This window comes from Lycorma delicatula, chromosome 4 (genome assembly GCF_047948215.1).
Source record: "Lycorma delicatula isolate Av1 chromosome 4, ASM4794821v1, whole genome shotgun sequence".
Lineage (NCBI taxonomy): Eukaryota > Metazoa > Arthropoda > Insecta > Hemiptera > Fulgoridae > Lycorma > Lycorma delicatula.
In genome coordinates this window covers 38,351,343-38,363,977 of record NC_134458.1, presented here as the reverse complement: position 1 = coordinate 38,363,977, position 12,635 = coordinate 38,351,343, and the positions used below count along the sequence as shown (strand labels likewise).

Sequence of the window (12,635 nt, the reverse complement as noted above, 5' to 3'; positions counted from 1 at the left end):
GGAAATCGTGGATGAACAGAGATAAATCTTGTTTGTGAATAGCAGGAGGATAGCCTGCGGCCTAAGAAAGTGAAAGACTACGCCGCATAGGTCAAATTTGATTCTGCCGGAGAGCGAGAGGGTCACACTTAAAGTAAGTTGACGATCACGGTGTTACGACCAGGGTGAATAAGGCGGTTCACAACACTACAGAGCTCTACAAAACCGTACATATTCTGTCCGTTACCTGTACTGTCACTGAACGGGGAACTTGGAGGTGTACACATAGCTGTACATACATCCCTTAAGAAAAAAGATTAAGACGTTCATTTGTGTAGTAAATGACTTAATTTACCTTACAAATGTTTCAAATTTTTAAGTCTGGTATAAATTTGTTTACAACTCACACGAAATCACAATCGTTTCCAAGAACAAGTTTGGAAGACTGAAAAATGAATGAGAATACGCGCCTAAAATAAAATCGTTGTATATTCAATTAAGATTGCTACAAATTGTTTATGTTAGAATACCAGTGATTTGTAACGGGTAATATGCAGCTAAAATATACTGTACTTAACATTTTCAAAAAGTAATAATTTAGCGTATAAAAAAACCAATAATATTTCTAACTATTCGTAAAACAATATACATTGTATTCCGCACTTATGTTGCTTTAACGAATCGGCTGTCAGAAATAAGATGTTACGTTAAAACACATAAAAGGCTAAAAGATGTGCGCATTATTTTAACGTTTACACTATGATGATAAAACTTTAACGATTTAACAGCGCGGTTGTTTTATATTTATGAGGGAAAGCAAACCATATCAAATATAAACACAGATTGCCACAACTCATTTTGTTTATTTATCTTAAACAGCTTCTCCCCGACCAAATGCACTTCCTATGCTTCTATATGTCAATTATTAATTACGTCCTGTCATGTTTTAACGGTTAGCTCGGTTCAAAGCATTTGTCTATGTATATAAATAAGTATAGTCTATAACATTTTTATATCCATATATATATTTGTATACGTTTGTATATGTAGAAATCAATATGTTACTCCAGTTTATATCGGTTTATAAAGTATCTGGTTTAGAATAAAATTATACTTTATACAGACGATGAATTAACTTTACTTAAAGGTATTTGTTATTTATTACTATTATTGTTATGATTAAGGTGTCTACGTTTCACCCTAATTGATTAGAAAAAAATTTTATCGAAACCGTTGCGTAAATTAACTAGACTGTAATTATAGTCTGATTAATGAAATAAGGCGCCTGAGTTTGAGGTGTTATTTTGTAAATAACAATTAGAAAAAATATAATATATACCGAATTAAATCCTGTTCTGTTATATTATTTTTTAAAGAACTCTTTAAACAGCAAGAAACGGGTCGTTTACTTTTGCAGAAAACCTTATCCGTCTAAAACGGTTAAAAACTGAATCCCATTTTATCAAACACTGCTAGTCGTAAATAAATGTTTATTTTATATAAAGAATCGTAGACGCGTCGTTGAAATAACAACGTCAAGTCGTAAAAACAGGTAATATTCACTTTATTTATCGATGATCCTCGGAGTCAAAACAAATTTAATTTAAAGAACATAATTCTACACAACATATTATAAGCATTTATGTTATGATTTTACGTTGCCCCGAAACATAGTTTTACCACCTGAGTAAATTTCCTACAGCAATTAGCTATACAATAAATGTAATTTCTGATATCAAAAATTATAAATAAACAATAAATTATATTATAAATTATAATATATTAAATATTATTAATATAATATTAAATAAGTTATAAATTATATTATTTAATTATTATAAATAATTAATGTAAAAAGTTATATTATTACTGCATGCAAATACAGTCTTAATTTTTCTGTAGGGTATCGAGTGAGAAATTAAGGTATTACATTCCTACAAGTTAAGTACTCGTTTTCCAAACGATGTGTTTATTGCGTTACGATCGTTGACGTTTATAATACTATTGTTTAGTTCAAGCGGTCGCAGTTGAACCGTTTGATTCGCTCTGGAGGAATGTACTCGGCTCACTCGGTCGTAAGAATCTAATCTAAACGCAAATTTTAAAATACCTTTTTGGGATTCGTGATAATATGATTCTAATTTATAGATTACAATTTTTTGAATTCGAAACGATCATTGGATATAATAAAATAATATTTTTTTAAAGCTAGCTATCGCCAAAATAATCACCAAAATGCGCTGAAATTTGATGAAGGTACGGTAAACGTCCGTAGAGATTAACGTTTATTACCTGGAAGGGAAACCCCGGCTAGAATTGCGATAAGCATTCCCCTCTTGCTGAAATAAAAGTAAAAAAAACAATCGTCAAAAAAATACAATAATAAATAAATAAATATAACAACAATCGAGGTAAAAAAAAACAATCGTCAAAGGAAGATAAAAGATCCTGCACAGACGTTAAAAAAGAATTACATCTTTAAAACTTCTGTCGCTTTATTTTTATTTGTTATTATTGTAATTTGACGTTAAAACATTCTCAACGAATAAGAAAAAGAAATTCGGCTATTTTTAAGAGGAAGTGAAAATCCTACTTGAAATAATAGAAAAATAAATCTTAAGAAACTGTTTTTCAAATTTCACTTTTGCGTAATAAATGTTTACTGCAGTATAAAGACGTGTATAAAAGAAAACAAAATGCCAAAAATAAAACCGATTTTGAAAAGTAAAAAACTTAGAAAATGAAACTAATATTAATAAAATTAAAATAATAAGACTGAAATCGGGTCTGAATAACGCATACGGAGTATGCGCGGCAGTTTTGAGAAACATTTTATAAAAAAAGGAAAAAATATATATCCACCGACTGTTTACTGCATAAAGGTGCCAAGCTTCAATTTTGCAGTTTTTTTTTAAATCAGACCACCCAGGAGTCTTACTGACATTGATGTTGTGTAAAAATGTTACGAGCGTCACATTTATAATAGCAAAGATAGCACGGGTGACAAGCACCGACACCGATCTGTTGCTGTTCTGCATAAATATCGCAGCCGACATAACTCTTTTATGGAAAGTCACGATAAAGATTCTTAAAGTTTTCACGCACGGCCATGGTGGTGTTTAACACCTTTATATCTGAAATAGATTTGTTTTCTGCGAGATAGAATTTAAAGGTTCAACGATCATTCGATTTGGGGCTTGGAACGTTAATATGTTTCTTTTATAATTACTAAATTAATTTAATTTTTAAAATTTTGTATTATATCGCTCGATTTCTATCATTATTGATGCGCAAAGGCCTACGTTAGTAATATGTACCAGTACATATTACTAACGTAAGCCTACAAAAATATTTTTAGTTTTTCGTTTCATTCATTCCGTCTGAATCGGTCTTTAAGTAGCCTACGGGTAGTAAATCGTCTGATAAATGTGTTTAGACGATTTTTATTACGGCACGGCCCAAAAATGAGCGTAATGTATTTAGGGGGTATGTATGTATATGTTTGTTTGTTCCACCGTAGCAGCTCAACGGCCGAACCGATTTAGATGTATGACCCCGCGTTGGAATTTTTACGTTGCCGGGAGTGTCACTTGTATATATATATATATATATATATATATATATATAATATGTGTGTGTGAGTGTGAGTGTGTGCGCGCGCTACGCCGAGACCAGCTTGAGCACAGCGAGCTCCCACAAAAGGTCTTTGTAGAGTTTGATGACAGTACGATTAGAGGTAACGCTGTCGGCATCGGATTGAGGATCGAGTCCACTATAGTCGAATTTGATGCTTTAGGGGAACAGGGAAAAGAGGATCGGCGTATGCTGCCGCTAATATTGTTTTGGGCTGTGACTGTGCATACAAGGGACTACCCTAGATAGAGCTGTCGTAGATCTGACCACTTGCATGTTCGCCAAGGGCCAGGCCTAAGTAGCACTGAGTCGCGTTAGACAATTGGAGAGTTTAGTTATTAGTTGTTTGGATCCCAGAAAATTGCTGTATAATACGCACGATAAAAAGTCTCTCGAGAGACTCAATCGCATGAGAAATTTGTATGTTTAGATTGGTATAAGCCAATTAAATAAATAAATAGAAATGTTTACAGTTTCCTCACTTGGCTCAGTACGTTAAATACGTTATAGACATAAGTTTTCGAATCGTGAATTTCTCACGATGATCACTAAAAAAGTATTAAATAATAAAAATAATTATAAAAATTAAAAAACACGACTGCCAAAAAATGAATAAATGCAGTCGGTAGCTCTTTAATATAAAATAATTACTACTTGGAGCTCTTTAATATAGAATAATTAATATTCAGAGCCCTCAGACTACATTTAAATATTTTCGTTGACGGACAAAATTTTCTTATCGATGTAAGACCTGGTGAGAACTTAATAATCAGACAACCTTAACTTGTGTATTTCTACAACATGAAAAATATATTTAAACAAATTAAAACTGTCTGAAAGTTGATCGGTCACCCATTATTTTGTTTCATTAAATGCTGCATAACGATATCTAGTCCTTTATAACATTTTAAAAGTACGGGGAACTACTATATTAAAATCGGCAAAGAAATAGTTTTAAAAAAATCCAGATAAATTTAGATATCAGTTTTACTTCTGCAAGTAAATCGCATTAACGAAGTAACTGAAAAATTACTGTAGGTTACCAAAAAATGATATTAAACGTTTTTTTCATAATCTGCTTAGCGAAGGTTTTTTATGTGCGTGTGTGTTTGTGTATTTAAGAACACGTGAAAACATTTATAAAATTTGTAAATATTGAAAGTAAAGTATTGTTTAATTTGACGGTACCACAACCGCTACATTTGCAGCTTAGTAATTCGTATAATCCATACTTATTGATAGATAAGGATAACTCAACTATTTCTTCTTTTCTTATCTCTCCTATTTTATTTTTCCCTTCTTAAAAAAGTAATTCCACAATATATTTATTATTATAATTATTATTAATTATTACAAATGAAGCTGTTGGAGGATGATTCTAAACGCAGAATTATACGAGTTATAATACTCATCTTACAAACGGTCTCCGGTCTGCTTCCTTCTATATTACAAAATACATAAGTTAAAAACGTAAAAACTAACCGAAACGATACCGATAAAACATTTAATTGAATAAGATTTAATATCAGAAGGTTCGATAAGTCGAAGGTAAGTAATAAGCTATCTTACACAACGGACAGTATTAAATTACCGTATTCACACTATTGATCTATCAATCATATGCGCTAATATAAAGGATAGAAAGAACATTGTACTGAAATCACTTCCATCGTGTTTCCGATAAGAGTAAAACACGACCCCCGACCGTGTCAATTGAAGCGCAATCTCACCTTGTCTACCACGATCGGGAAATATTTTTCACGGTATCGACTATTATACAGTCATCGGCCATACGCTAATAATAAGGATAATGACAAACTCTCACATTATGCGTCTTACCGCCGGGTGTAGCGAGTTATCTACAAGAACCGGTAAATTAAATACGATTTATTTATCCTTATTTTATACTTTTCAATTTTCATTGATGATACTCGCTAATAATTTCCAAGTGTTGTGAAATAATTATCCTCGTGAGGAGATATAGCTTACCGTATTATCCAAAAAAACCTGTTCCGAATATTTAACCTGAAAAAATTTTAATATATTCATCTTAAAGTAATTAGCATCAAATGATTAATTTAACCAACTATTTTTATACTTTTTTTTTAGCCACTAATTTTACTGATAATACAGGAAATACTTGCGTGTCCATTGTCGTCCAGCTGATTATTAGTTAACTTTAATTTATCGAAGGAGACTATTTGTTTCATCCATTGAGCTCCAGACGCCGGTGAATCGGGATGAACGTGGACTCTTGGAGGCGATATAGGATCGGCTTTTCCAGCTATAACCCAACTAGAACTGTTAAACATTTACAATAGAAATTACTTAAAGAATTTTAAGAAAGTAAAGTTATGTTTAATTATCAGTAAAATCAATTCGCAACAAAATTTACAGGGCGGAAATTTTTTTTTTGTTCTGACGTTCGTGTAAGTTCTCCCAAATTAAAAATTGAAATGCAAGTCGCTTACCGTATGCTTGAAAAGCGAGGATTTTTGCTGTAAAAGGTAAGCGGTTTGTTCCGTGTGGCAATTTTTATACCGTGGATCCTTTGCGGGAGTTTGTCGAAGAAAATATGACGTAATTATTGCAGTTTTATTTTTTGTGGAAAGTCACTAGACCGATTAACTATATAAATCTATTTTTAGCGAGTATTTTTTTACATCGCCTGCCTACACACCTCGAATATCTTGGTACTCTCGAATATCTGGTTTCATACCCTTGAATATCGTAGTTCGTGTATTCTAATATTTTATTTTTCTCTAAAATTTATCCTTACGATCCGTTCTATTAATTAACTCACTAGGCCTTGATGCCTCGGGATAGCTTGCGTGAGCATTTTACAACTCTTTTGCTAGTCGCATAACTTAGCGTTTATCTAATCGTTATATTCTCCCTTTCCGCGTCTCGTTATCTTTGTTTTACTCTTGTAGATATTTAAATTGAACTTTTTTCCGTCGATAAAATACACACTGTTCGATACGATTCGTTTTTAGTTCGCTTATAACTAACAGAATATCTTGAACGCAATTATTTTTCTCCGCGGATTGTTACTACATTCTCGAATTATTTCCTAACTTTTTCGCTGCTTCATCTACGTGCTGTTCTCTCCCAAAAGTATCAAATTAAACAAATAAAAGTAAAATTAATAATTATAGATAATGCACAGGCTTTGTTAGATTTGTAATGCTAAATTATTTACAAATAAAATAACATTGTTAAAAAAAAATTACTTATACCAATTTATTATAATCGGCGTAGGATATATCGGATAACATTTCTAAATTGCAACGGTAGGAAAAAAGAAAAATTAAATAAGTAATATATTAAATTTTTTAATTGTATAAGTTGTTTTATAACTTATGATATTTTTAGTATTTTCTCAAAAAGGTTATTTGCGATGTATAAAACACTGAATTACTATTCTTAATATAATATATTTTAATTAATTAATTGAACGTAATTTTTAATTATTACTGTAGCGGTTGCGAAAAACTGCATTCCAGACTGCTCACGCTCGGTAGTAGTAACTTACGCGAAGCGTAGTTTATAAGTTCACGCAGAGATTTTCTCTGCGCTGGTTTTCTTATCGAGAAAAGCCCTTTTTTATTATCTATACTGATTTTCAAGATACTACTTGTCTTTTGCCTTCCATCAGAACAGCTTAATTCATGGGACCTTATCTTTTTATTTTTGTTAATGTACCTAAATTAAATATAATTTAAATAGCGATAATACTAAAAAAATAAAAGTAAAGTAAACTTGAAAAACTCACCTTAAGAAACTTACTAAAGAGTAACGATTAATATGATTGAATTCTATAAATTTCGACTTAGAATTTCGACAAGAATTTTGTTATTTGGGAAGTAGAATTACTAAAGATGGACGAAGCAGGAGCGATATAAAATGCCGAATAGCACAAGCTAAACGAGCCTTCAGTAAGAAATATAAGTTGTTTACATCAAAAATTAATTTAAATGTCAGGAAAAGATTTTTGAAAGTGTATGTTTGGAGTGTCGCTTTATATGGAAGTGAAACTTGGACAATCGGAGTATCTGAGAAGAAAAGGTTAGAAGCTTTTGAAATATGGTGCTATAGGAGAATGTTGAAAATCAGATGGGTGGATAAAGTGACAAATGAGGAGGTATTGCGGCAAATAGATGAAGAAACAAGCATTTTGAAAAATATAGTTAAAAGAAGAGACAGACTTATAGGCCACATACTAAGGCATCCTGGAATAGTCGCTTTAATTTTGGAAGGACAGGTAGAAGGGAAAAATTGTGTAGGCAGGCCACGTTTGGAATATGTAAAACAAATTGTTAGGGATGTAGGATGTAGAGGGTATACTGAAATGAAACGACTAGCACTAGATAGGGAATCTTGGAGAGCTGCATCAAACCAGTCAAAGGACTGAAGACAAAAAAAAAAAAAAAAATTTCGACTTTTTAAACTCATCTGAATAGTTCTTTGAAGATCGATTATTTATGTTAATTTACCACCGACTTCAAAAAGTCGATTTAAATAATTGAATTGTATTCAAGTCACAAAAACCCATAAAATATAGATTTTGATTCCAGGATTCGTTTCGGGAAGGTTTTATTGTCGATCGGGCTTATTTCAGTTAACCATGGAGATTTTTATGTTCCTGACTGAAGAAAAATTTTAGTTTTATATATATAGAAATATATATCGCTATAAAAATTATTTGTTTGCAATCTCAAAAAAAAAATTGCTTTCTGAAAAACAACAAAACTGTGATCGAATCAATAATAGATTTCTTGGGTACCTTATAAAATGAAAGCCCTTAAAATTTCAGTTTTATTTAAATTCATTCTTGTATAGTGTGTAAATATCATCGATTTTTTTCATTTTTCAATCATTCTATTCTGTGTTTCCTTCGAAGAAATTAACCGGTGTGTTTGAAAATAATCAGTGTATAGATATCATCGATTTTTTTCATTTTTCAATCATTCTATTCTGTGTTTCCTTCGAAGAAATTAACCGGTGTGTTTGAAAATAATCAGTGTATAGATTGCTTGCTTCCCCTCGAGGAAGATTAACCGTTCGAGGCCAGATCATCAAGTTTTCAGCTACTTTAGCGCTATCGATAATATTATCCGATCGCTATTCTACTATCAGGTTCTGATTAACCTAGATTGGCGAGCAATAATCTACAAGTATACCGACTACTCGAACAAGGAACACAGCTGCCCACGATCCCGATTCAAGTTCAGCAAATTTGTATCAAATAACTGAAGACATTGAAGTATCATAAAAATCAATCGATCAAACTATTCGTGTCCCTTAATAAGAAACACTCTTAATTTTTTTCTTAATACAACTGGTAGAAGGTAGACCATCATTATCGTTTATTTGTTATCTATATTGGAATTTTCAGATCAATAAAAATAATTTTGTCTGATTATGTTTATCTATTTCACAAGATTTTGAGCATCCATTTTATTTTGCAACGCGATTATGTATTCGCCATTTAAATGGTTAAAATTTCCCGAAAAAAAACATCGACGTTACTGTTTATTAAGCTCTGTCTCTCCTGCAGGTCGCTAAAATTTCTTTGGAATATACCTACAAATCTTCAAAAAGGAAATTAAAAAATTTAATCAAAAATATAACCCTGAAAATTACACAACACTACCTAGACAAACAACTAATAAGGGTACAACTATAAGGGCGTACAACTGATAAGAGAAATAAAATTATTATTTTGTGAAAGCAAACTCAAAATACTAATTTTTAATTTAAAATAAGCGAATTTCACTAGTTTAGCACTTAAAATGTGTTGTTAAATAATTTTATTTTTATGTATTAACAATCACCGATTACTAAATAAGAAATAAGTTAATAGACACCAATAGTTAAAAATATACATCATAAATATACATAGATAAACAAACATAAAAATCATGAGAAAAGGACTGAGACCGTAATTTATATTACCTGTGGAACGCATATCGGTAACGTTTCTCATCTACTGGGACAAAATCCATCATTAACATATATTCAGCGTTGGGATCTAGGCCGGATAATCGAACTTGGAATGTTGGAAACATCCTCCTGAAACATTTAAAATGTATTGCGTACAAACAAAAATAAACTTACAATGCAAAATACAGTGACTTTGTAGAAGGACATTTAAATGAAAGTAAAAACATTTAAATGAAAGTAAGCTTCTCATGCCTGCTTCCGATAGCGAATTTTTGTTGATATTTTGTATTTATGAAAAAAAATGTATGCTTTCCTAATTTTAAACGAACACGTAGAATAACCTTCAGAAATTTCAAAATGTTATTCGATCGGATGAACTATGTCCGTGATCAAAATTCTTTGCTACTCTAAACTATAGCAAAGGATTGTAGCAAATTGTAACTGTCCGTTTGCCCGGATCAAGAGAGGAAAACCACCAAAAATTTCTATTACAGCACCATCGAAAAACATAAAATTCGTTAATAATAAGAAAAGCGGTTATAACCCATATTATTACTTAAAATTAACAATTATATATAATAATAATACAAAAGCAAATTTATGAAGGTATTAAATAAATAAAATCCGAAAAATAAAACAACAATTTTTAAAACAGTTCGCTGTTAAACGAAAACACTACAAATTAAAGTAAATGCAGTAAATTCAGGTATAGTTAACTATTTCTATTTAAAAATCACCGATTAAAAGTAATATTGTTTTTACAGAAAGGAAATCCTTAAATTAAATTTTAAATAATTTTTTTTTGTTTTTTGTAAATCTCTTAAGCGGTCTGGATACTTAACAAGAGTTTGCAACGAAAGAATAATTTGATCTAGGTCGAATTTAACATGCTGTGTAACTGGAAAATAGTTCGGTCGTTTGGTTCGACAGTAATGAAAATTGTTACTTTTTAATTTTTTTTTTTTAAATACGCCGAATTTATAAATAAAACGTAAATTTGAGGATTTCCAGTTTATTAATTGTTTATGCACGTATTCGTGTTCACCGATACTAAACAGTAATCGGGCGACTCGTTTCTGTAACTTCAGAACTTAAAAATCGTATGCTAAAATAAACAATTATATATTTTTTTAATTTTACCTTCCGGCTTTTGTAACTATCATTTCCGTGCCCAACTCGTTGAACTTTTCCCATAACTGTTTCATTTCTAGTGTCGCGTTGGCATTAGTTAATACTGGGTGTTGATGCTCCGGAGAATAACTGATACTAACCGATGTTTCACCGCAGGATTGTAGGTTGTTGTCACCTCCTGTAACATAAAAAAATTATTTTTATTTGAATACACCGGTTAATAAATTTTAGTAATCGCATAGAATAATCTTGTTCGTAATTTTCAAACCGGTTTATACGTTGTCATTATAAGAATAAAAATAATAATAAATGCGACAGAAAGGAAGCTAATGAATTAAACATTAAAGTTAACAGAATAAAATACGTCGGTGGTCGACGGGACTTATCGCTTATATGCAACTTTGAAGACTGCGAAGAACGTATAAAGTAAGGAGGGTAGTTAGAAGCACAAACAGGAGAAACAGGAGACGTACTTGCACAAGACTGCCGAGCTTTTTTGCAGAAATCATCTACTATTTTTAAACACAGAATTAGGAATTATTTAAAGGATTTTGTCTGAACAAAAACCAAATCGCATAGTATATCTCCGTACGGTGAGATGTACTTATGTATAGTTTTTTATAATAATAAACGACGTAAGAAAACCAGAAAGAAATTTTTAAAATACGCTGTTGCACAAGAGAATGTTGGAAACAGATAAAGAGATTTTTTTAATTAATCAAAAATGAAAAAAAAAATTGACTAAACAAGTCGGTGGGCCGTATTTAAAGATAAAGATATCCAGGGTTAGAGATTGTAACGGTAATCGAAGATTAGAATATAAACCCACTCGTAAAACAGATAGAATGTAACAAATACGGATTTAGAGATCGGTGCAGAACAAAAACAAGTAAAAGTGCATATAACCGCTGAAATGACTAACAAAGAAAAAATAAATCAGATAATAATAAACATAAATTACTATTTTCGTATTTCCAATGTAATATATAATTACATCACTTCTAATAGTATTCAATCTACTCAATTTATATTCAGTCTCTATCATTTTAGACATCTATGTATTTCGGTTCGTTTCTTTCCGATGATTCCATTTTATCATAAGAACTGACTTAAGGAGAATGTTAAAATTTTTTCTTCAATCTCAGAAGAAAGGAAGTTTTTGGTGGAGAAGTTAACATACGTACCAAAAAATCTTGGCCTTTCTCTTTTACCGATTACAGTTTTTAGCGATTTATCTTAGTTCACGGTAAACATTATGAAAGTGAAAGATAATTTCAATTTATAAAAGGGCTCCCTGCGCTTTTGTCGCGTTAAACTGTGTTATTTAAAACCTTTCTACCAAAATTATTCATACATCCGGACAAAGTCACAATGTACCGCAATGTTCACAGAAGTTAGGGGGCCATAGACCGTAGTTTAAGTCACTTAATTGTTAAAAACTGCAGTTTATTCTGTTCTACTGATAAAATCGATCAGAATAGTTTAGCCCCATCAAATTAAATCGTAAAATATTATTTAAAAATTTTTATGATGCACAGAATATTTTTATATTGTTATTAATTTTAAAATTAATGTTTGGCATCATTTTTTTATTTTATTGTTAGTCTTTTTTCATTATTCTTAACTCTGTGATTATCTAAATGAAAACTGTTATAGAATATAAAAACTATAAATAAATGCTGTAAATTATTTTTTAATTCTCTGTAGAAGAGTACATGTTTTTCTGGTAAGATTATATTATATACACAGTTATATTCGTACCAAATAATACAATAATTTATACAAAAAAATAAATACAAATAATTTTAACGTTTTCGATACCACGGTATTGTATTTCCTTGAATTCATAAAGAAGAAGATTTACCTTTTTAATGGAGTACAGACACTAATTATCTCTTTCACTATATTTATAGTTAAATAATCAACGGAAAAACAGCTTTAAAGAA

General features: G+C 30.8%; 1 protein-coding gene across 7 annotated transcripts in view; it reads right to left on the bottom strand.

The window, feature by feature from the left end:
* Positions 1–12,635, bottom strand: part of LOC142323287 (T-box transcription factor TBX1-like) — a 96,327-nt gene that overhangs the window by 24,059 nt on the left and 59,633 nt on the right. For all 7 annotated transcript variants that reach the window (XM_075362740.1, XM_075362734.1, XM_075362737.1 and 4 more), the window contains 3 exons: positions 10,699–10,867; positions 9,571–9,687; positions 5,757–5,913 (listed from right to left, as the gene is read on the bottom strand). In XM_075362740.1, coding sequence (XP_075218855.1) covers positions 5,757–5,913; positions 9,571–9,687; positions 10,699–10,867 — 443 coding nt within the window. The remainder of the gene's footprint in view (positions 1–5,756; positions 5,914–9,570; positions 9,688–10,698; positions 10,868–12,635) is intronic.